The 26,034-nt window shown below is 35.6% G+C and overlaps 1 protein-coding gene across 7 annotated transcripts in view; it reads left to right on the forward strand.

Moving 5' to 3' along the window:
* LRP1B (LDL receptor related protein 1B) overlaps window positions 1-26,034 on the forward strand; it is a 677,950-nt gene that overhangs the window by 619,080 nt on the left and 32,836 nt on the right. For 6 of the 7 annotated variants that reach the window (XM_027695895.1, XM_027695888.1, XM_027695892.1 and 3 more), the window contains 7 exons: window positions 697-938; window positions 6,666-6,889; window positions 7,175-7,281; window positions 10,537-10,653; window positions 12,479-12,652; window positions 13,204-13,329; window positions 20,818-20,982. In XM_027695895.1, the coding sequence (XP_027551696.1) occupies window positions 697-938; window positions 6,666-6,889; window positions 7,175-7,281; window positions 10,537-10,653; window positions 12,479-12,652; window positions 13,204-13,329; window positions 20,818-20,982 (1,155 nt within the window). Of the gene's footprint in view, window positions 1-696; window positions 939-6,665; window positions 6,890-7,174; window positions 7,282-10,536; window positions 10,654-12,478; window positions 12,657-13,203; window positions 13,330-20,817; window positions 20,983-26,034 lie in introns of those variants that run through there. The other variant, XM_027695894.1, reaches the window with a different exon arrangement.

The following is a 26,034-nucleotide window of genomic DNA, read 5'->3' on the forward strand; positions in this document are numbered from 1 at the left end:
AATGCATTCTAATGTATCCAGCAGATTTTAAACTTTATCAAAACTTAATAAATGGATACTAAACAACATTTTTTTATTAATAACAAACTTTACAAGATCTGAATCAAGATGGTAACTGGGTATCCATTAATATCACCCCTTCAGAGGTATCCATGTTTACTTTCTGAAATGAGGAGAGGTAAGACAAAACTGCACAGGTTCTATTGCAGTTGATTTCAAAACTTCACTGCCTTCCCTAAAGATAAAATCATTCCATTTCTAATTTCCAATTAAGCAATTTGAAATAATGTTTATTGACAGCTCTGTGTTCCTTTAGTATATACATTTAGGACCCCCTAAAGAGAGCATGCATATAAAAATATAGGTTTCATATGGGCTTAATGCACAATATCCTGTATTTTTGTATACTGCTTAAAAGTGTTCAAATTCTTATATCAAATTTTCCTTAATATATAGTCTTAGGTGTCACAATGTGTGTTTGGAGAGCTCTGAAGTAATGTATATTGATATCAGAGTATCAAGAATTGCATTTATTGCCCAGACTGTGAGTATTTTTGCAGTCTTCAACAACCAGAAAATAATTTTAACATAAGAAATTATATCAGATAAACACCAAAAAGCTACTTGAGTGAAAACCACTGATTTTTGCATTAGTTGACATTTACCTTATTTTTGTTTCATTATAATAATCCCTAGGCTCTGAAGATCAAGTTCTCTATGTTGCTAATGACACTGACATCCTGGGTTTTGCATATCCATTCAACTACAGTGATGCTCATCAGCAAATATCACATATTGAACATAATTCAAGGATAACTGGAATGGATGCATATTTTCGAGGGGATATGATTGTTTGGAGTACTCAGTTTAATCCAGGAGGGATTTTCTACAGAAAACTTCACGACAGAGAGAGAAGGCAAAGTAACAGTGGCTTGATAGTAAGTGATCAAAATCAAACATTAAATTACACAAATTTATTTTGATTTATTTTTCCATTTTAATAATATGTGCTAATTTAGTAAATTAAAATGTCTGCCTGAGAATGATTTCATTTCAATTGTATATATGGCTATTAATGCCTTTTCATGCAAGGCTCTGACAGACTTGGTAGAGTCTCTAAGAGAACACAACTGTAGTATTTAAAAAGCTTTTCTACAGTATATTGGAAGGTTAGAAATCTTATATTTTAACAGAGAAAAGAGAAACTGTAATAGAGTTATTTAAGAAGAATTCAAATCCTTGGAAGACAGAAAATGTAGATAGGTTAAAGGCAACCTTGATTTCTGTAGTGACCATGCAAACAATAATAGGCAAAGCTATGACATACATTTCAAAATTGGAACAGTGAGTATTTAGTCCTTTATATGTTGAACTGCATAGCACCTTCTCTTGAATAACCATAAATGTAAGTTTGCCTTTTACAGCAGAAATGTGAATTTTTCTAAGCTAGGCTGATTTCAAGTGATCTTTACTTGAAAGTAAAATAAATGCAGATTGATACTCATTTTGCCAAATATATTTCTACAGTAGCATTGAACTGAAGATAACAACGTTGTCTTTGCTTTGGTGTTTCTATAACACTGTAAATTTAGATTTTGTTTTTTTACTCTTAAATTGATAGAGTACAGTAGAGTTCTTAGTTTTTTCTTGACCAGTAATAATAAATCCAGTTATAAGTAACACCTGTCTGGCATGTTTCCTTAAGCTTAGGAGAGGTGACAGCGATGACCTTCCATCACATGAATACTTTTATATACCCAGCAGAATAAACAGCAGTAGCAAGAGTAGGCTAATCTTTCATCTATAATTCATACACATCTCTAACCAATTCTGAGTACATTCCATCCAAGGATATTTCTTTTTCAAATGAATGACATTCCTGACCTTTGATACCAGCAGGGCAAAAAGCCTGAGGATGTAAACACCAATAGACACTGAAGATAGTTTGTGTCTGTCATAACACCTATATGAGAAAAGTGTTTTAAAACCAACATTTCCACCTGCCCAGCAGAGGAGTCTATATTTTCTTGATGGAAAGTGTATGTAAAGTAGATCTGAAGTGGAAAATAATTCCTAGCATTTCCAGTAGGTCAGCTATGTAATTGGAGTTTTGCAGAAGGATACTTGTATTGAAGATGTGGAGTAATTCTGTTTTTCTTATTTAAATGTGGCAGAAATCCTGACAGACTGACCTCTGTATTGAGTTCATGATTAGAAAGTAATGAACTTGTAAAGTCTTGAGAAACCAATGTTGACGGGGTGTTGTTGTTATTTATTTATTTTCTTTTTCTTTTTTTTTTTTTTTAATAATTTGTAGGTGCATTCTGCAATTATAAGAGTAGTCTGCTGACCCACCACCTCTCTAATGGACTTACATTTTCTTAAGGGTCTATAAAATTTAATATAAGCTTCCTTGACACTTCTTTGTAGTCAAGGGTTTGAAATTTTCACAGCTGATTTGTCACTGTCTCCCTGTTTAAACTAATAAAAATTAAAGTATTCGTAGAGTTACTATTTTTCTAATGTACTGAAATAGTTTTTCCTTTTTGTATCTCTGGTTCACCATTACATGAGAATACTTTTTAGTCAGTCACTTCCTTTTCAATTCAAAATTATTGAAAAAATGATATCTTTCTTTATACCCCATCTTCTCCTGTCTCCTCAGTGGAGGTAGGTCCTTGTGGTGATGTTGATCCAAGCCATACAAAGCCATTTACAAATCTGTTTGTGGAAAATGCACAGGCTGTATTTGAATATATCTTGGAAACTTCTCATTTATATTTGTGAAACATTCACTTCTCATTGTACTAAACTTTTCACTTATTTTCCCAGCATTATCTCATAAATACTCAAATATTTTTGCCTTATATACAACTGATCAGTAGGTTAATTGGTTTTATAGTGTCACTTTAAAATTGTCACTGAAATTCGGTTTCAAAAAGCTTGAGGATTTCTTAATTTTAACCCAAGTTTTTTAATGGATAAGTTTTCAAAGGTTACATTATAACTTTTATATCTAGACTTTGATATGTAAATCAGGACAGTAAACTTGAACAAAGTCACCTGCATTTTCAGGTAATTACATTAATGCAAAAATCCATCTCAACCGAAATTGCTCCATGGAATTAGCATATCAAGAACCTTCCTCAGAGAATAGCTTTAAGTAGCTCTCCTGTTTTCCTGTGAAAAGGGGTTTAAGCTAGGTACAAATTGAAGCATTAAAGGAAATAGTAAATATCAACTCTTCAGAGTTTATTGACAGATGGAGAAGAGGATTTAATTCCAATGGAGTTCAGACAGTCTAAGTGAATTGGTGATAACTGGTGCAGCTGTTTACTGGCATAATCCTTGGAGAGAGATGTACAAGTTATCTGAGGTGAATACTCAACATGGAGTGACCTCATGCCTAAACTCAAGTGCTGTTTTTTGTGGAAGAGGACAAAAAACTGAACATTAAAATAATTGCACCACATAACAGGGAGGGAAACAAGTTTTGTAGTGTTTTCAGTCAGTATGTAGCAGCTTCTGAGAGTTCTGGGAATTTACAAGGACCCTTAACCACTCTTGAGATTAATCCACACATATTCTCCCAAGGGCTCCCCCTGGGCCCAGTGGAATGCAGGGCACCCCTGGGAATGCAAACTATTCCTACACTGTTCTCTCTAAACAACTCTAATTTATGCCTTTACCTTAGAGCTATAGCTCTGTGTGGATGATGGTTGTGTACTTAGGAGACCTATCTGGAATCAGCTGGTTGGGATTTTTAAATAATCCTGCTTACATAATACAAATGGTGATTTGGTGAACCAAAGCACCTACTGGGGTGCTCATCTGGCAAAGAAAATTTTATGTTTTGGTGAGAAAAACTCTAAAAGTTTTCTAGTATTATTGTTTTTCTTTTTTTTTATTATATTTTACTGTCCTACTATTTTTTGAAGTTATTTTATGCAAAAATATATGTTATTCCATAGCAATTCCATACCAAGAAGATCTGTAAAGCAAATAAGATGAAATATTGCTTCAAATATGTTTTATGTTGGAAATTAGATTTATCAGTTTATCTTCCTGTTAAGCATTGCAAAGCGATGGATTCCTGCTGCATGTGTAACATATTTTCTCCAGTCAAACTCAACTTTAGGGACTGAAAATTTTTCTGTAATCCACCATTATATCAAAGTGGTTTCCAGATCCAAGCTGTTACAGCAGCTTCTATTTTTCTTTGTTTGTTTGTTTGTTTGGGGGGGGTAGTGGGGTTTTTTGTTTGTTTTTTTGTTGGTGGTGATGGTGTTGGTTTTGGGGTGATTTTTTGTTATTAATTCTTTGCCTTGAAAGCAGATTTTACAATAGTTCTAACCAAAAATCATCAAGATGACATAGTCTGTAGTTCTTCAGACAACATGTGCAAACTATAAAAGGTGATTAGGCTTCAAACTCCAATTTCTCTAATAAGTTGGAGTACATTATATTTAGCATCAAAGTGGGCTAAAATCACTGTGGAAAATATTAATGTGATTTTCTTCCTGTATTTTCCTCCTTGTTCTGTATGCAAAATCATTCTTCAAAAATTAGCATAATCCAAATAAGCTATTAGGTAAGAGCTCATTTACAGTAAGTAATTTTCCTAGACAGTATGAGAAGATGCACAAGACCTCAGGAATGTGATGTGATGAGGCTGAAACTTAATGAACACAACTGAGAATTACACAGTAGCATCAACTAGTGTTTTTTGTTATCTTTTTTAAATCCCTCACATTAGATGCCCCCTTTTCATTTCTTCTGGTTATCTCTTTGTTCATTTGGTGCACCCCAGCATTCCTGGGATTTCACTTCTCCTGTGTAGCTGAGGAGAAAGGGTCAGTGTTACTAAGCAACCCCATCCTTGTTCCAGGATCTTTTTAGGATGTCCCCTTGTCTCCTCTGCTTCTACTATCAGCAATTTGGGAACCATTTCTTACTCTGCTTGCTAACTCTCATCATCTGCTTTACCAGGTTCCAAAAAGAGCCAATCTTACTGTAAACTATGGGTCTTGAACAGTCTAGAAAAAGGCAAGGGGCCGTGCTGGCCATGATAGCTGCTCTCCTTTTAAATGGATTTTTGGTTCCAGCCTTCTAAACCAGTGCCATTAACCCTTGCAGTAGCCAAATTAGTAACTGGAGAGGTCCAGGTATGAGAGGCTTCTTGACACAGGTGCCTGAATATTACCCAGAATTAAAAGGAGTTTGGACTAGAAATACAATCCTTATCTGAAAACACACACATTTTTGGGTATCTTGTCCTTTATATGAATGTTGTCTGGATAGTAACAAGGGAAAAAAAAAAGGTTGTTCCATGCAAATGCTACATTTCTTGAAAAAAAATTTTTGTAGTGTTTCTGGAAGCATCTGCTGCCAGTATCATGGTTTCATACCAAAGAATTATGATACAGTATTTTTTTTTAACTTGAAAAACCGACAGTGACCCTGGTTTTAAAGAGATACTGTTTTGTACATGCAGTGATTGATTTTACTGATTTAATATTCATATAAATAGAAAATCAAGGTTCTATATATCTATGGAACATGCATTCTATTACATCTTTGCAGAATTAAAGGTTTATGAACAATGAACTATCTAAATTCACCCTTACAGTCCTATTATTTCACCTAGAGAATGAAATGACCTTTATTTTATGATGAAAATAGTCTACAAATGTCTTGTGATATTAGGGAACTCTGACACCTGAGGAAAACAACTTATTTTAGGATTGTCTTTCCTGGTTTTCAGTTATGTAGCTTAATAGCCTTCCATTGCTTCATTTGTCAAGGAATAGATGTTTTTTGTTCATAATTTAACTTGATGTTGAATAGGTAAACGGGCAAACAATTTTATATGTATTTAGCTCATGCTGGTCTTGAATTTTTTATGATATGCTGCATTCATGTTAGAAATAATTGGGTAATTCTGTTTTGCAGGTTTTACTCCTTTCTGAAGGAATTCCAGTAACTTGTTCATATATATATATCTCCTATTTGCAATATGAACTTCTATCCTAAGGACCTTTTTTTAGATCTAGGTCTTAATGATAACTGTGAAATTGTGACAGAGATACTATAGTTTATAAATTTAATGTTATAATCAGTCAAGCCTCTTTTACATGTGAAGCTGAATATTGCTGAATACAAAGGGAACTCTAAATGCAGTGATTTTCTTTACCCTTGGGACACTGCTGAGCAGCCACACCTTGGGATGGGCTTCCACAGTGTTTTTCACTGAGGGCTTTGGGATGAGAATCATACCATAGTTCTGCATGGAGTATAATAGCTGTATAATCTTAGTACTTCCTTTTCCTTTCATTTTGGATTGCAGTCTGTAATATTTCTTTGCTTCAGTATCAATAGTTCAAGTAGTTGATGCCAAAGTGCCTTTTCCTTAGTGTAGGTAGCCTTGAAAAAGCAATTTTGAACCATTGACTTGTTGTTCTGCATTGACTAGAACTGTTAGCAGATCCTTTAGAGCTGATCTCCTGCAGGTGGTGTTTAGGTCTTTCCATTTCTGGGTTTTTAAATATTTCACTATATTAAAGGTAAAAGTTACTTAACTGTAAAAAGTTACACGGATCTTTGACTGTGCAGCTGCTGAGAAAGATCATTTCCATAATTATGACAGTAACATCTGTTCCTTTTAGTGTCCAGAATTCAAAAGGCCCAGGGGCATTGCTGTTGACTGGGTGACTGGAAATATTTACTGGACTGATCACTCCCGGATGCATTGGTTCAGCTACTACACCACTCACTGGACCAGCCTGAGATACTCCATCAATGTGGGTCAACTGAACGGGCCCAACTGCACCAGGCTCCTCACAAGCATGGCAGGAGAACCATATGCAATTGCTGTAAATCCTAAAAGGGGGTATGTGTGTTGCAACATTACTCTGTTTCGGTGATTCAGACAAAAATTGCAAAATAAGAGTAAGAGAAAGTTATGATGCTTCAAATGTCTAATCTTTTCCAAGTCATTTACTTCATTTTCCTGCTCAGTTTACCTGTATGTAAGCCAGGGTCAGTTACCTCCCATCTGTCAGGAAGGTTGAAAGGCTCATAATAATTTAGTATGGCTCATAATAGTTTATAATTTAGTGAAGTGTTTTGAGGTTCCGTCTTGGCATCCAGCTTAATTTTTGCTTCATACTTTTAGGATGATGTACTGGACAGTTATTGGGGATCGCTCTCACATAGAGGAGTCATCTATGGATGGTACTCTGAGAAGGATATTGGTCCAAAAGAACTTACAAAGACCTACAGGTATATGGCTTATCATTTTTCCTAAATACACTTGGTAACTCACAGATTTCAGTTTCTCAGTTTAAAAAACCAACAAACAAAAACAAAAAAACCAAACCAAAACCAAACCAAACAAACGAACACACCCCCTCCCCAAATAAAACAAAAAGCCAAACCAAAAAAACCAAAACTTTTTAAAATATGTGTTCTGGTTATTCATACGCAGTTACTATTCAGACTCTTAGTTCTGTTTTCAAATGGTGTATCTTAAAAGGACTAACTTTTGTAACAAAGCTTAACATGGTTTAGCGAATCAGTACAAAGTACTGTATATAACCAGTTAAAATGTTATTTCTTCAATAACACTGAAGAAGCACAAGCAATTAAGGGAACACCAGTTAGTGGTGAAACACATTTTTTTTAAGAATGCATTTGCAATCTCACAGCCTATTCTAGTTACTTTCCTGAATACACTGCAAAATAGTACAAAACAAGGTCTAGGTGCTCAAAGAAGCAACAACTTAATTATTTCAGTATTTTATAGAACTATTGTGAAGTTTGACAGTACATGTTGAGATCTTGTGAATTGCATTAAAGACTCCATTGGCAGCATAAAAGTAATTTTTACAACAAAGGAAATCGTAAATCCAGAATGAAATGTGTCTCTTAAGTAGCAGAATCCTGTCTTGAAACTACAGATGACTTTTTTCATAACTCATTTTCTCATGCAATATTTGTTGTTTCTCCAGGCTTACAATGATAATTTGTTGTTATTGCATTGCAAATTAGGGGTTGTCCAACCTTGGTAAGCATTTCTGTTGAAACAGGCTTCTTTCAAGGGGAGCCATCTGAATATCTAAGCACTTCAGGAGCTGCCACTATCACAGCAACAAATAACAATATTTTAACCTCTTGTTAAGTCATGTGCTAAGAAGGGTTTATGGTGTTGTTTATGCAAATTACACTCAGCCCTTAAAAGAAACACTCTGTTGACATGATTAGATTAAAATACAACCACTTAAAAAATTACATATGTGATAAGGAAAGCTTTATGGAGAAGGAAGCACAATGGTAATGATAATACCATACATAGTAAAAAATAAATTCAGTAAGAAGCTCCTGATTGTTCAGACTGAAGTACAACAGAATTTTATATTGATCAAAGTTGTAACATATTCTTTATAAGACATTGTGAGCATATCAGATACACAGTTCAATAGATTTAGACCTAATTGCTGTAATTGTGCTTTTTTTATCTCTTGTTATCATGGTTGATCACCAAGGCGATGTCCTACAGAACAAGTCACCACTTCCTTGGTCAAAAGGGCATTTAACCCCTTTTTTTGGCCATCCCTTTTGGATTAGTGAACTTACTAAATTTTGTAGGTAGTAACAATACCAAACTTACCTGAAAATGCAAGCAATGACTTATTCCCTGACCAGAAGCAGAACTACAAGAACTTCTCTTCTTAAATTTCCCATGGTATATTCTATATAGAAAAGATTCCTGCAAACATTTAACCACATCTCTGTCTCCTTATAAAGATGAAAAAAAAAGAAATTAAGAAAATCAGCACAATTACAAAAATATGAGCAGTCTTTGCAAAGAGGGAATGTCACAAATGGCTTGCCAGAGTATTGCATTTTCCCGTACTTATTGCCTGAAAACATTTCTGTGACATCCTTCTGTGCTTTTTTCTTCCTTTACTTCATAGTGGAAAGTAGATGTTTATGGAGTCTTTTAATTTTTTAGCAGATATTTCAAAAAGATGCATGTCTTTGTAGAGGAAATGCAAAGAAAGAATCCAAACCTTTAATGTTTTCTCCTAAATAAGACTTTACTACTCATAAATTTACTGCTCATAAATTTATTACTGCACATGCCTTTCCTATTTCATGTAAAAGGAAGGGACAGTTTGAGCATTTGGGCTCGACTTCATAGGATTTCCATAGAAATTACTTACACAGGAGTTCTGTATGTATAAAACAAAAACAAACACTTTTTTTGCAGTGTCTTATCTCCGATACTGTGAGAGATACTTTGAGAATATTATTTATTTATTATTATAGTACTTGAATATTCTTATTAAAATGCAAAGAATAATTTAAAGCTGGAGAGTGGGGACTGCTCCTAAAACATTCTCCCTTACAGGTACCACGTATCACAAAGAACTGACACATTGTGATTGCCTTTTACCAGAAATTATTCTCTTTAGCTGTATCCCTGAAGACCAGTGTTTCTTTTACAGGGGCCTTTTTTTTTTTTAATGGAATTTCAAATGTAAACATATTTCACTAGTTTATGAGTCACTTTCTCCACTTCCTCTCATCTATCTCTGGCTGATTAATTTATGACCTTAAAAGGAGTATTTTTGCTGTTATGTATAATTTCTTTTGATGTATTTTTTCTGACTTACCTACATACATCAATAGGAAGAAAAATACTTTTTTTCCTATTCTTATTAAAAATACACTACGACTTCAAAAGCTCAGAATGAAATTATTTTATGTTTCAAATAGTTTTTTCAGGCTGAATGTTTTGATGTGACCTAAAATGGCATATTAATCATTTAATCATCCCCTATGAAACACGGGTTACTTTATTTAACTATTTCGTTATTGCCTAAAGGCTGTGTAGTCACAATGTTATCTACCTTTTATTCTCATTTGTACTGTCAGTCACTCACTCTTGTGCTTTCTTTTCATATATAGCTTGTGCTTTCTTTTCATATATACACATCTGTCAATATTGCTGTGTAAGTCCTGCAGCACTAATGTAGTTAAAATAATCTGATTTTTAATTCTATAATAATTACTGCGTGTGAAGTATTGGCGATAAGAACAAGAACACAGTTATTTACTGTTGGAAACTGGGTAAGTTAGGAAAATTCTGTGAATTTTTAATGCCTTGTTTTTAACAAGCAGTGCTGCCACTTGGAATAATGGGTTTCTGTTGGTAAAGCACATTAGAGGATTAGATTCCATGTTTAATTCCCACCTGGTATATATCCTTATCTACTGAGGATAATGGGTTAGGAAAGGTACTGACCTTGGCACAGTAAGTTAAAGAAAGTAAAAAGCCACAGTTGCCCCAAGAGGAAGGTTTAAGTAGAAGGTGTTACATTTTATTCTTCTTGGTTTCCAGTCAAGTTTTTCTCATTGTCACCATATTTTGTGTCCACAAAGATATGCATGATATAAAAATATACAGATACATAAAAATAACATTTTTTTTCCAGGTTTTATATACCTATTTGAACTTTATCTTCTTTGTAGGCCTCGTAGTTGATCAGTTCAGTCAGCGCCTGTTCTGGGCTGATTTTGAATTATCTGTTATTGGGAGTGTCCTTTTTGATGGTTCTGACTCAGTTGTGTCTGTGAGCACTAAACAAGGTATGGAGAACTTTTCTATAACCTGATTCCTGTTTTATTCTATTTCACTGAAGTTTCACTATTCAGAGAAAGTGTGTAAACAAAAAGCAGTTATTATTAAGTAATATTTATTGGTTTTATTAGGCAATACTTCAGGTATTATCTGAAAGAAAATAGGTGTTTAAAGATAATTTTAGCTTTAAGATAATCTAATAAAATTACTTTCAGGGAATAATGATTCAATGATATATGCCAAACTCCAAGTTTTTTATCTAATCATTAGCTTAGGTATTATCGAATAACATTGTGGTTGATATTTAGGCTTGGTCTCACTTGGACTTATGTAGCAACAGGAGAACCTTGACTAAGAAATTAGAGCTGTCTGCATTGAACAGGAGTTTGTAGAACAGTTGATCTGAATCAGTTCTGGGAGAAATAATGGGCTTGGCTTTCAGGTCAGCAAGTAATCACAGAATTCTCCTAGCTGAATGTGAATGAGGAAAGTTCCCTTGGTAAGAAAAGAGATTCTAGTTAAGCAAACTTTCTTTTTATAGAACTGCATGTTGGTTTTTTAACATTTTGTTAAGTGGCAATTTATGAGTAGAAAAGAGAACACATTTAAAACAAGAATATTTGATAGCAGGCTTTTGGGGAGAATTGCTTAGTGGGTAGTTGGTGCTGGGGTTTCATCAGGGTGATGTTACATCTAGTGCTCTTGAATTTTTTCACTAATTGTCCAGAATTCACCAGGGTGTTCTGGAATATACTATGAGAATACTCCCACAATCCAGATTGGGCAGGACCAGATGTAAATCATCCTATTTTGATTTTAAAGCATATTCTTCCATAACTTGAAGGTAATCATCTGAATAAAGATCCTTTGAGTGTAGGAATCTGACAAAAACCTCCTCTAACATTGAACCAAAGGAAATTTGAAGGAGTTTAGAAGTTGCTTTGCCATGAGATTAAAAACTTCAACCAATTTAATTAAATAAACATAAAATAATTACTTGGAATTTAGAGATATTTTTATTGAAATAAAATACTGAGTACAAAGTATTGATAGCATGAAAGAACAGTAGGAAGAAATCAAGGCTGATAGTTGAAATTAAGTAAATACAACTGAAATACAAAACCAGTTTTAGTGTAAATGGAGATAATAGCAGGGGCAAGGTATCACAAGGAATGATAGATTCTGTTTCTTTATGGCTCCAAGAAGAGATGGATCCCTGGCAAAAAAGTTTTAATCAGAAGCCATTGCCTTGTTACCTGGGTAAATGTGTGAAATTCCACAGCCAGCTGTGCATAGGAAATAAAACCATGTGGTCTAACAGGCCCTCATAGCTCTTAAAAATAAGGAATTAGTAGAGTTAACAATTTATTTTGCATTAATTTGCTATAATTATGAATTAAAATACATGTAGTACAAAAACTAGCATTTCAAATATGTGAAGAAGGAGCTGAAGTAGTTTCTTTGATTTAAAGCAAAATTATCTGTTTCTTCCTTGTCACATACTTCTAGTTAAAGTGTTGTACCTGAATGTGTTCTAATTAACAAGCTGCTACTATAGAGTTTCCCCACTTTTCAATAATCACCCAGTTTCTGAGGCTGAATTGTGTGGGAAACTAATAGAAAGCTTGAGATTTTAGTTGCTTGCAGTGTGGAAGAGTTCCTTTTAAGCAGATTGGCTTTTTTTAGACAGCCTTTGTGGGTACAAAACCATCTGTCTGAATAATAGTAATGTCTTTAGGTGGTAATCATAGAAATGCAATTGAAGTTATTATGAAGACAAAGTTATTTATTATTTAAATATGAATTTTTATTTATTATCCATTTTTATTCAAGGTTTGCTGCATCCACATAGAATCGACATTTTTGAGGATTACATATATGGAGCAGGTCCTAAAAATGGTGCATTTAGAGTACACAAATTTGGCAGGAGCCTTGTGGAATATCTAAGTGTGGATGTTGATAAAGCAAAAAGTGCCTTGATTTTTCACCGCTACAAACAGATGGACTGTGAGTAAGCATAATTACTGTAAACTCAATATTGAGCACATTCACCTGGGGGGGAGAGGGTGGGGAAGTAACCAAGTTGTACAAATATAAACCAGAAGCTGATTGCACAAACTGAAAATAGATTTAGTTATATATATCTTTATGTAAGTTTGATTTAGATCGTTTGATGCATTTTCACTCATTTGAAAGGACATTGGACAAATGTGTACACAAAAGCCTTTTGTACCTGCAATGTAAATGAGATATAAAAGAATTAGAAGAGGGCTGAATACAAATAGCTCTAGCTAAAAGCAGATGAAGTTTTTTGCTCCATATTACCAATACATTTTTTGTTACTGGAGTAAATTCTATCCTTCTGTGAGTCTTGCACTGCTGTTTGAGTGAGGGTGAGGGTGTTAATGGACTTTAAGCTGTTGACATCCTGGAAACTGGAAGTGTATCAGAATTTTTATATCTGACTATTTATCTTGTTCCAGCTTTAGAACAAAGATGTAAATTCTAAAAATAAATAAATGAAATCAATATTTTTATTATTTTGTCTTTTTAAACAGTACCTAATCCATGCTTGCACCTGACTTGTGAATTCATTTGTTTACTCAACCCTTCTGGTGCAACATGTGCTTGTCCAGAAGGAAAGTCAGTGATGAATGGAACATGCATTGATCAAAGCCTCTTAGGTAGGTATTGAAAACTGCATGAGAACTAGAAAATAAACAGCTGGTCACTTTTTGTCATTGCAAAAGGCTGAGTTGTCTGAGAGTCCAGTTTTTTAATATTGTTCCATATACGTATTACTGAGCTGAAATGGAAAGAAAATATGGAGAAGCAAAATCCCAGATCAAAAAAAAACCTACCCCTGATAATATTCTTCAAAATAAAAATTGAGCTTTCAATTGAAGTGATACAAGATGATATTAAAAAGTGAGTGTATATACATATTGACCAAAAGCAGCTTGGAAGGCTCTGAAGTGTTTTGGATCCCAAATTAAACATTAGCCATTTAGGAGCAAAAAAATAACTTTAAAGACCATCAAGAAACACCTCTGCTTACACTGCAGCAACAGTCAAAGGGCAGTGAGGGCAACATAGCAAATAATAATGGCTTTGAAGTAACAGGCAAAGAAAGAAAAAACCAACTGAAATATTTTTACCTAAAATTATGTCTTTTGGTAACATCTATAATGACTAATATCAAGACACAGGAAACCAGACTTCATGGGAAAAGGGCTTCTAAGTTCTTGCTGTGAGGAAAATATTCTTTTCCACAGAAGAGTATTAAGTACTTTAAAACTGTTTTCACCCTAATTTAGGCTGAACCTAAGGTGGTCAGACTGCTGGAATGAATTCTTAGCCAGCTTGAATTTTAAAATGTTCTGGAAGTCACAGGATAGTATTTCTTATGTGTATCATACATATTAGGATGTTTTTCTGATGTCTAATTTCAGGCTCAGAAGTGTAAGTGGTAGATATTTTGGTGATATCCTTAGTACATAAAGTGCTGAATTTAGCAATTAAATTAATTTACCTGAAATGTCATAATGGTGTGGAGAAAATCTCACCAATCTATACTGCCTACTCTTCAAATATTGAATTAACAGAACTGTGTTTTAGTGGTTAATGATGTGGTGTTAGTAAAGCTCCCAACTCTAAACACCCTCCCTGTCTCTCCAAGTGTCTTTTCAAGATTTTATGCTGATACAGCACCACCAAAAAAATTATTTCAAATTACCCATAGTTACTATGTAGGTGTTGAAGAATGGGCAAATAAAAGAATATTGTTTTTCACTGCTAAATTGCAGTAATTTGAGCCCATAATTTCAGCAATGCTACAGTTTTACTAATGGGGCAAAGGATTAAGCCATGGTAATGTTTTTAGGAAGGTGTGTTTTTATTTGAGAAAGAAGTGAAGAGGCTTTTAAATTACTTCACTGCTGGTTATAAATTTTTATGGATAGGCAGAAAATGCCTAGAGAAGCATTTTTAATATATTGATAATTTTCAGTACCTTCCCACAGCTGCAATATCTGTTATGACTTTTTAAAGGGCTGCTGAATAAGTGTTTCTTAGGTTTTTTTTGTTTACAGTTATATTTCAGGTAATGTCTACCGTAGGCTTTTTTGTACATTTTTTTCCAGCATGTTATTTTTGTAAAACAGATTGCAGGTTTTGTAGCCTCACAGATTATAAATTATGAATTGAAAAAACCTCTGTATCATAGCACTCTCACAAGTGTATGTTATTGCACTATTTGATTTTTTTTTAAAGTATTAAGCGGATGTTAAACAGCTGTATCATGCTGACACTCCACTTAGGCTTCCAAGGGTCAGCAGAGATTCCTGGAAACATCAGAGGTGACCTCAAGATCAGCATCTTGAATTAATGCAGGTTTATAATTAAAGGCTGACTTACAGTCCACTTGCCATTAATAGGTCGCTAATAGCCTGCAAACAAAAGACAAGTCAATTTATAAACCAGGTTCTTTTATTTTAGGTACTTATACAGTATGGAATAAAAAATTATGAGCTGTAGTCTTTTGTTCCTTTCCTGATGAAGATCTAGAAAACATATATGAAGTATTCCAGAAACATTTGCCTTATTTAAATCTACCTTTATATTGTCTTGGTTGTCTCAGAGCATTTTTGGCACAGTTATGGATGTCAGTAACTCAAACCAGAAATTCCTGCTTTACTTGGCTGTATTTTGCAGAAGAGTGACCTAGAAATCCAAAGGGAGGTTATATAGTCATGGTTTTTTGTTGGTCTGCATTAAAATCCTGATTGCAAGTCAGTCAAAATATTTCTGTTGATTTTAGAGGTCTTCTGGTTTGTCCCTAAAAGAACAAAATCCCAAAGGATTTTGAGATGTCTCTGTAAAACACTTTTTCACTGATGTATTCTTTTGGTTTTGCTACTAGTTTGATCACATTGCAATAGAAGTGTAGTGGATGGGTTACAGTGATTTATATACATTATATCTTATGTGTTCAGCAGTAAACTACCACTCATTTACAAATCTGAAAACTCATTTTTTTGATTTCCTGTAGTGGATGTCGTTCATGCAGCAATAGAAGGGAAAGGTTCTGATTGTTTTGTACTTGCATAGTGACTATTTCGTGTTATGTAAGAAGTTTCTTACTTTCAAAGTGGATATCAAGAACAAATGTGATTAAATTGTACTTTCTGAATAATATATAATTGACAGTGTCAAAATGTCACAGCCATCTCTGCTTCCCATCCATCTTAAATAGTGTCCTCAGGAGAGCTTGAGGCTGAAGATTCTGTTTTGGCAATACGTATTTCACTATCCTTGTGGAAAATGCCTTCCAGCAAATAATGATCATTGTCAATGGTATAATGCCATTCTTCCTTTTGGTAGGTTTTAGCATTATTATTGTACAGATGCATTTGTACAATTTCTTCTCAGTCTGCCTACTACAAAGGTTGGTAACTGCAAGGTAATCTCAGTCTTGACCTGTTATGGCTATATTCCAAAAACTGGGTTGTTGATTGTTTGTTTGTTTTTCAATAGAAGAAAATTAGCTGTCCTAAAATTCTGCATGATACTACTACTAGCTTGACCCCTTGAGCTCATTTTTCTCCATAAGGCCTATGTGAGGAATACTAAATATTGAATACTCAGTGGCTTTTTTTAAGACTGAACCCAGATTGCCTGACACAGCTGTTTCACCAGCGTCTGACGCAACCCATGAGAAACAGCTTTTGGGTTTCATTTGGGGTTTTCAAGTTGGGGTTGCATCATTCAGAATGTTTTAATAACAATATCAAAACAAGTTCCTGTGTGTTCTTAGATAAGCTTCCATCTCATTTCTCCCTAGATGATAGTGACTGACAGAGCACAGGTTTTTTTGAGGGTTGTTGACTGTAGCAGGCCTGACTTTCAGTTTAGAACTGAAAACTACCCTGTAGTTTTCCAATGGGCAGAGTACAACTTCATTTTCCTAAAAGAGACCCCTGGATTTGCATCCATTAGGTTTCTTGTATCTAATTGTCTGTAGCACAATGAAGCTAAAAATGTACCAAGAGGATGAGAACGGAGAGACTGGCACTGGAGGAAGACAGTGTGTAGTACAGCTGAGTGAGCAAGAGTAATGAACACTTCCAAGAGTTCCCTGATCTGGAGCTTCACGTTTATCACTTTCCTGCTAAGAGGGGAATATTTCTGCTCTCTTGGCTGAATGAAAAGCCTGAGGAAAAATTACAAAAACTCAGATCTGGTGTTGCTTCTGAACAGAGATGAAACATTTAATTCATCGTGTTGTTTCCTTCTGCACATTTCTGTGGGGACTTGCCCACTGCACATGTGGATTTCAGGCAGAGCAAGTGCTTTGGCTGGGGATAGAGAGATTAATCCCTATGGACCTCCTTTTTCACCCAATGTCTGCCTCAGGGAGCACAAGCTATGGCAGTTCAATCCATGCCATCTTTTGGGGGTTTGTCCTGCTTTCAGCCTTCCTAGGTATCAAATAGAACCAGGGTCACACAGAAATCTGCTCCTGATTTGAAAAAAAAAAAATTCTTTACAGCATATCTCCTGTATTTACAAAGGGGTTAGTGTTGGGATTGGTGTTTCCCAGAACAGAAGAAAATGGGCATCAGTTATTTTTTCTTACTGTGCATCCTTTTCTTAGACCTTCTCTTCCTTTGAAAATTGTAAAGCAAATATTTTTAAAAGGAAAAAAAATGTGAAGGGAAAACAGAGAGTAGCATCTCTCTTACAGCATTCAGTCAAAGTTTGGGGATAACAATGTTCTGATACATTTAAACATATGGAAAACTGACAGGTAGTAAGACTTTCTGTGAGGACATGAATATTTGTAAAACCTTACCATACTATTAGAACTCTGCACTCTGTCTTTAGTAGGTGCATTCATCTCTATAAAGAATGAGCTACACCTTTGTCCAAAGGGTAGGCAAGACCAAATTTTCTGCCCCATGAGATGAGTATATTCCTTTGTAGGGAGGGAAACTGTTCTTGTCCCAAAGCATGTAGGTCATGAACCTTGTGCTCTGTAGCAGCATCTCTCCATTGAACTTGTCTAATCCAGAAATTGGTGGATATTTCAAAAGGGAGAAAATAGCAAAAAGTAAGATGCATTTTTCTCAAAAAAGAGAGGGTTGTTATAGAAATATAAAAAAAAAATGTATAGGGGAGAGAGATGGAATATCAAAAAATTGAATGAGTTAAAATACCAGTAGAGTTCACGAGGCTTTGATTTGCTATTGTATCATATTTCTTCTGTGTAAGGTTTTCCTTTTACTTTCAGGAAAAGAAAAGAGTCAGAGATGGAGCAGATAAGCCAAAGTCCATTAAAAAACATAAGAAAACCTGCAAATTAAAATTATTCGATTCTTTATTAGCAGTATATTAAGATTGAAATGGGCAAGTCAAGGCAGCAGGAGAGAATATATAAAATTAGATGACCTGTAATACTTTCCTTTCTTTCATGTTAGAGGTCCAGTGACTAAACTAGGGGTAGGGTAGCAAGTGAAATGATTTACTTCTGGCAGTTCACAAGTGAAAAGAGCAGCCAGGAGGTCTTTGAGTCCAAGTTCCAGCAAGCACAGAGCAGCACAGAATTGACTCCAGATAGAAACTTTTCTGATTTTACCTTTTTTTTTTTTTTTAAACCTTGTTCCAAGAGAGTGTACATGCTAGAGCTGTTCCCAGCTCTTCTTTCAGAGGTCTTTATTCAGTAATTCAAATTAACTGTATTCAGCTTTTTAGACCAATTCTTCTGTTTCTCTGCCGTATTCTTTTTTTTTCCTGTCTTCTTCTATGGGACCATTCTGCTCTTGCCTCCCACAAAAAAGCATCTGATCTCCTTTTGTACTCGGTTGATGTGAATCTGCAAGTGTAATTTGTTTCTTGTGTTTACTTTCAGACAACAAAGCAGCAGCATTAAAACCCCTATATTGTTAAAGTCTAATGTAGTATTTTACAACTGGCTTATCCATTGGATCTTTCAATCCTATTTCTTGGTTTATTTAAAGTCCAAAATTGTTGAAGTAACTTTTCTCTGTTTCATATTAGATTTGTGTTGGAACTCTTGCATTTAAAATGTTTCATAGAGAACAAAATCAGTAGTAATTGTAATTTTTTTTTCATATTTTATGTCTCAATTCTGTGGAATTGCTCTCGAAGAGCATGTTTGTAATGCACTATCAGAAAGGTTCATAAAAATGAGCAGTTGTCTGTACTTCACTGTTATTTATTCTGTTTTTACCAAGTTCTGCTCCATAAACTCATGACTAATGATAAGTAAAACAGATAAGATAAGCAAAACAAAAATAGACCTTCTCTCTGATAAGATATGCTACATTATCCATTCAAACAACTTGTATAATGAGCAACCAAAGAATGGTTCGTGGAACATCAGAGGATTTAATGAACCACCCAAATAAATAAAACACTGAAGCATCCTCAAACTCCCAAATACAAAGTAGCTTTGTTACAGCAGGTGTATCCAGGGTGGATACCAAAAAATTAAGTGCAAACAGGATTTCATATTTTTATTGTAAACAGCCATGAAGTAACGATGTGCCAGTCAGTCCACCACAGTAACTTTTAGATTTGCTATCTAGTTTCAGCTTGATTTGAGAAAGGTACAATTACCTGAAAGATGAGTTTCCAGAAGTTTTGTTTAAATAGATTTGATCCCAGGTTACATGTCTGCACCATCTCAGCACTAGTTGTGAAAGGAGGCAGCAGACCCTGCAGAGGAGGTGTGTACACAGGCAGGAAAGAGAGATTTGGGTGCATTCAAAGAAAGGGCTCTGCATAAGCACAGTTATATTACTGGGCTCTGCAGAATCTGTGCTGGAGAGAACTGGTCAGGTAGAGGACGTGTGACATTCCTAAATTCTGCACTTTTGCAACGCAATGTGTTTGAATATCAAAGGAGTTGCTGTGCCTGTGTCACGTCAGTCAATGTTAGACCTCAACAGGTATGGAACAAATGGGAACCTTGACTCCTCCTCATCAGTTGTTTGACTAAACCAGATGAACTCAGCAAAACACCAGCAGCTGGTGGATCTGTTACTGGAGAGTTTTCAGTGCTTGTGATATCCCTCTTGTTTAAAGCCATGTAGGCTAAAATACTGGATTAGTTAGGAAGTAGTCTGGCTGCACAGGATTTGTTTTGCTATTTGAGAAATGACAGGTTTCATTGCTGCAAACATGTTTTGGGCTGGAAAGGTGCTTGTCTTTTTCTTTAGAATTACAGGTTTTTGGATGTTTGAGCATTATATGCTAGTCTGTAATTAATTTCTTGTTGGTATCATTGAATAATTTTATATCCTGTTCACTGAAATGAATAGAGGTTTACTTTTCAATGTGTTTCCAAGAGAGGCACAACTCTAATTACAAAACAGCTTTATAGGAAGATTGAGTCTGGACTAATCAGAATTTGTGTCACCTCACACCTCACCTCTAAGATGTGCCATCAGCAGTCAGTGAATGCAGAGCAGCAGGCAGTACCAGTTCTCAGGGATTTTACAGTCTGAGCGGTTGAGAAAAAGAAATTATCAGGAAATATGATTTAGGAGCAACAAGTTAGTATGCAAACATCAATTTTTGAGGAGGATTTAAAAGCTGAGTAATTTCCTTTTTAAATATTTTGGATAAAGCTTAGTTAAGAAGGCTGTTAGTTAATAGAGAGAGTGGAAGAGAGATCCAAAAACAACTCATAGAAAAAGGCTGAGGTCATCAGAAAATGACTGGGAAGTTTCCTGAGGTCTCCCAGATGAAACCATCATTCAATTTTCTAGTTCTTAAACTAACTAGGAATTATAGTTTCAAACAAGAATTCGTACTGTCATTAGTAACTCAGATCCTAGGGTGGTCAACTTCCCTGTGACATCATTTGGGTGTGCCATGCACAGGCCCCCAACTCAGTAGGGTGCAAGCTCCCACCAACTCTGCAGCTCCTGACAGCCTTTCTGAAACTTATGATCTCCTAAGTGTGTTGTTTTTTTTCCAGCGCTGTGGAAACAGAACTGATAGTTTACTTTCTCAGTTTTGAAAAGTGATATTCCCCCCCCCCCGCACTGACAGAGATCTCTAGCTCTGTTTGAGAGACAGGATTCTGTTTTGCCAGTTCCATGAAATGGGGTTGTTGAACCACTCTGTGTGTGCTCTTGCTGCAGATGGCACCTGTAAATTAACCTGTGAGAATGGAGGAAAGTGCATTATAAACGAGAAGGGGGATCCCCGATGTCACTGCTGGCCAAGTTACTCTGGAGAAAGGTGTGAAACAAACCATTGCTACAACTACTGCCAGAATGGAGGAACCTGTGGAGCCTCTCTCCTTGGTAAATATTTCTGAACAGCTCTATATTACTATTATACCTGCCTTAAATGCTTGGATTTATTCCCTTCTTGTGATATTTTTCTCTTTGTAACTTATTTGCTTTGTTTGTACTTAAATGGTGTGCAAAACATCAGAACATGTCATACATATTTATACTTTATAATCAATAGTGCTTTTCACTTACATGTCTCAGTGAATTAAACTGCATCCCAGAAAAGGGAGCATATAAATAAGTGTTCAATATAAAGACTCAGGTGCTGAGGTGGACAAATGGAATTGTAAAGTGTAAGGTCCAGTCAAAGTACACCTGGAACAAGCCCATACAATTTGTTCTCTCTTTGTCTCAATTCTCCCTCTAAATTTTTATGTGCATACACAGAACTTGCTTAAATTTGGTGACCTCAGTCTTTTGCCTTTGCCTTCCTGGAGTTCACCAAACAGGAATTTTAGTCATCTAATTCTCAGGAAGACTTGGTTGATGAGAACTCAGATCCTTCATTTTCCTGAAGGAATTTGAAATAATCCTGTTAAAAAGTGGTGCTTTGACAGTTGATCTCTGTCCCTAACACATAAGCTTTTGTAACTTGCAATTAGTGTTTGGGCTAGAGAGGGAAAGTGTGATAAAAAGTACTCTTAGCAATTCTGTGAGAAGGGAGAAGTAGATTTCTATTTTCTGCTTCAAGGAATAATTAAATATTTGATTCAAAGTAGAACAGCTGGAGAAGAGTTTGCTGTCTAGTCCCTTCTTCTCCTCAGAAGCTATTAGCTGCTGAAGATGTGAATCATTTTCTCCTGTGATGAAGAGACCAACACCCTGATCTCTGAAAGAAAAGTACAGGCACCCGATCTTGAGAACTTCATGACTGTTCAGCACAGAGAGAGCTCTCTGAAATGCAAAATTATGTATCTGAGTCTCTGTGGCAGAGATTTAGATCATAATGATTTCCTCAGCACTTCTTACTAATTAACTCTAGCATATGTAGTTTAGTAATTTAACCTCACTTGGTGGCTTCTGTGGAGCCTCCTCTTATTGACTGAGGTGTGGTGGCAAAATTCCAGGTGAATGCAAATCTAGTAATCTTTTCTTTCAGTTCTGAGTAGTTGGGGGTTAATAATATTGTTCATAGTTATATCCATAATAATGACTAAATATTAGAAAATAAGAATTACTTGTACTAGAAGTTGATTAATTATACTTTAAACTGCCTCTAACAGCTGATGGAACTGACACAAATGATAAGTGGCGATTTTTATCAATGTAGTGAGATCAATACATGCTAAGTGAGGACATGCATGTGAATGGAAGTAAGTTGTGGGTGATTTAAATGACATGCAGAACTTCCTCCTCATCTGAAGAGAGGATGTTTATTCCCACATCTTTACATGTCTGCCATTTAATTGATTCTTTTGTGGGGTTAAAAGGCTTAATAAAATTAATAACTTGGCTTCTGGAACTCAGCTCCATTTTGAGTCCTGCAGAGCCCCCAGGGCTTTATTTAATCCTTTTCTTTTGGCAGCAACTATAGGGCTTGCTCACCTCCAGCAGTTTGTTTTCCCTTTCCCAGGCAGCAACGTTTGCTGTGCTCACACAGCTATGCCATTGCATGGGTATTTTTAATTTATATTTTCCTGCTAAATCCAGCTTCTGAAATCTCCCAGCCTTGCTGAAATAATTATTGCAGTAGGTTTTGTCACCAGTGGGTAAAGGCAGGATATGAGCAGGTTCCACAATATACTTCTGCTAAATTTTTCACCATGGCCCAGCTGCTGCAGCAGGCCTGGGAATGCAGCATCAGCCTGGTGCTTTGTGTCCCAAATGGAATGATGTGCCTGCACAAAAATGCACCAGGAGAGCCAGCATGGACATCACCACAGTCCACATTTCATTGTTCAATTGCCTGATTTGGGGCAAGCTGGACCTTTAGCAGCAGCTAATATTTATTGAACCACACATGACCAAAGAGTGCCTTTATGAGCTGAGACCAACACAGAGCTGGTTCTAATGACTCTAGGCATGCCTGCTGATAGGAGTGTTCTTCTGCAGTGCTCTGTCCCCTTAACAGTTTCATCAAATTTTTAAGAATCATATTTCAAGTTAACCAGATGTCTTATCTGCCATTTCCAATTCATGAGGGTAGCCATGCCTTGAAGCCAACACCATAACTTTCCCGTGCTGGAAATGTGGAAAAGAGACCATATATCTTTCCAAATGACACAGCCGCCATCTAGTATTCCTGATAACTTCCAAGAAATTTTCAAGTTGATCTGCATCTCATCTTCCTTGCATGCCTAGCCCCTGGATGCTGTAAATATTCTATTAAGAAGAAATCTCTATTTCTTATCAGACTGTATTTCTTATCTACATCAGGCCATAAATCGTGTGTTACGGAAACAAACTAGCATGCCAGTGAGATGTCCCTTTATCCTAGTTTAATCTAATCCATGATATACTAAGGCCATTATGTATCTTGCAGAGGGAAGCTAAACTGGACTCCCCAAAAGCATTAGAAACTGTAATTAGGTCAACAAAGCTTAATTCCTCAAGTGTTTTTGCGAGAACCATTTCCTCTTTCCAGTCGAATACACACGCACTGTGTGTGTCCTTCAGTCCTTGCATTCAGTGAGCACACGTGTAGCTGCAGGGGCTGCACAGGCCATTTGCAGTTGGACTGAGGGTGTGAAATCCAGACCAGAACAATGTTCTTTCTCCTTGTCTCAGCCTCCAAGGCAGAGTTGATCTGCTGTGTCAGGTTCATATGAGAGTAATTGGTCTATATGTTGCTTTATTGCACGTTCCTACATGTAGGAATAAAAACATTCTTTATTACCAGGAATTGCTCAATTTTTCCTTAATGGTTTTAGAGCTTCAGCATTATATTGTGTCTAGATTTGAAATATTTTGTCGTCCCAGGTTGACCTGTCATCTAGCAAAGGAAAAATAGAATTATTAAGTTTGCAAAAGACCTCTAAGATCATGTCCAACCCTTCACCCAGCAGTGCCAGGTCCACAACAAAACCATGTCCCCAGGTGGCACATCTACACGTCTTTTAAATCCCCACATTCCAAAAGGTACATTGCAAAACTGGTTTTGTTAAAGAATTCCCTCACATTTCTGTGAAGTATAAAATTACTATTTTAAAATAAAGTCAGCTCAATATCATTTTACCTTGTTCTGCTGTGCTATTGCTGCCTGTGCATTCCTCCTCCTGTACAACGGTGCTCACAAACAGTTCCTCAAAATGTAGCACTTATACTTCTGATCCATTATACAACTGACTCATCAAACTGACCTGCTAAAATAAAGTTTCATATATTTTCGTAATTTTATATTTTTTATACCTTTTTTTTTTTTGTTCAAAACTATAAAACCTTTTCCTCTGGAAGTTGCAGAAGCCATAGGTGTGTGAGTGCCAATCCAAACTCATCTGCAAAATATAAATCACTAGTGATCATTTCTTTCTTAGAGGCTTTGATTGTCCTTGCCAATTCTTGCATATTATACAACTCAAACAGCTTTGAATCGATCTCACAAGTGTCATTTTACACACATTCCCTTTGGAAAGCTTAGGGACTGCCAGTCATTTCAGCTTCATGAAGAGGTGCTTCTGCAGGGTCCCCACAGCTGGAGGCTTCCCTGGGAATCAGGGAATTTCCTTTGGATTCTGGCTCAAAAACTGAGGAAGAAAGAAAGAACCTGAGAACAAATTTTGCATCATATTCTGATACAAATAAATTAGTGCAGCATATAAAATACTCTTCTGGTGAATGTGTGTGTTCTGGTGAATGTGTAAATCCTCTTCTCTTTCACCACCTAATACAGAATAGTAATGTGATAACTAATTAAGTAAATTGCAGAGTATTACTATTTTTTTAAAACATGATTGTGCTAAATCTTTGCTGGATGTGTTAAGTTGTAGAACCTCATTATCTGCACACAAATGTTAATTTGTTAAACAAATCCCACTGGCAATTCAGGGATTATTCACTGTTGGCTTACTTACTGCTAAGCCTTTTGGCAAATTCCTATGTGAACGTTATATAGCTGGAGATTGGAGCAGCTTTAATTAAAATTTATAAGTTTACAACAGTTGTATTGAACTACAATAATTGAACAAAGAAAATGTCATCAGTTAATTAAAAGTACACATCTGAGACATGTAATTAAAAGTTTGGGCATAATAATGAACACTTTCCAGTAAGCCAAATTAATGTGAATTTGGAAAAAAAAATGGAAATCTTACCATAAAAATGCACGTTCTTTCTTCTTATAGTTTAAAGTAAAAATATTGACAGAACAGTTTACTGAATGTCTCAAACACATTAACTAGGTTAGTTAACCAGATAAATCCATTTGTATCATACTTACAGTACAAAGAGTGTCTAATCATATAAGATCATTATTTTTGTATAAAAATGAGTGAAAAAATGTGTTTCCTCTAAACAGAAATATTCTCAAAAAATCATTATATATAAAGTAGATAGTATTATTTTGTATTATATTTTATAAGCAAAACAAGGTGATTTGGTGCACACTGAAAACAGTCAATGAAGAACCTGTTTACTTTGCTAATGTAACAGTCTCCAAGGGTGTTCCTAAATCATGTTGTCAGCAGGACAAGAATTGTGGGGAGGGATGAGGTGGTATTTCACTGGATGTTGAGGCTCTCTGCTCTGGCACAGCTCATGCCAGGGTCTCAACAGAACCACCACCACCAGCCTTGGAAAAAACAGCCTTTGAGAGTACTCTTAATATATTTAGAAATTGTTTTTTTCTCCCTTTTTTTTCCCCACAACACAGAGAGACTGTATATCTGTTGGGGTAGATCCCAATCAGCTCACCTACTAATTACATTTAATAATAAAGCTTCTCTCCACTACTATTGTCTCAGTAAAGTTAATTATGGTTCATCAGCCACACAGAAATGAATTATTCTGATTCCTACAGACTTCTGATAAGGACTCCAAAAGACAAGATATTGATTACAGAAAGCTCAGGTAGTGCCACCTTGTTTTCTTTAACATGACAGCAAGTTAAATATTGAAACTAAATGT

Source organism: Neopelma chrysocephalum, unplaced genomic scaffold (assembly GCF_003984885.1).
Source record: "Neopelma chrysocephalum unplaced genomic scaffold, ASM398488v2 Primary Assembly neopelma1_103b, whole genome shotgun sequence".
Taxonomy (NCBI): domain Eukaryota; kingdom Metazoa; phylum Chordata; class Aves; order Passeriformes; family Pipridae; genus Neopelma; species Neopelma chrysocephalum.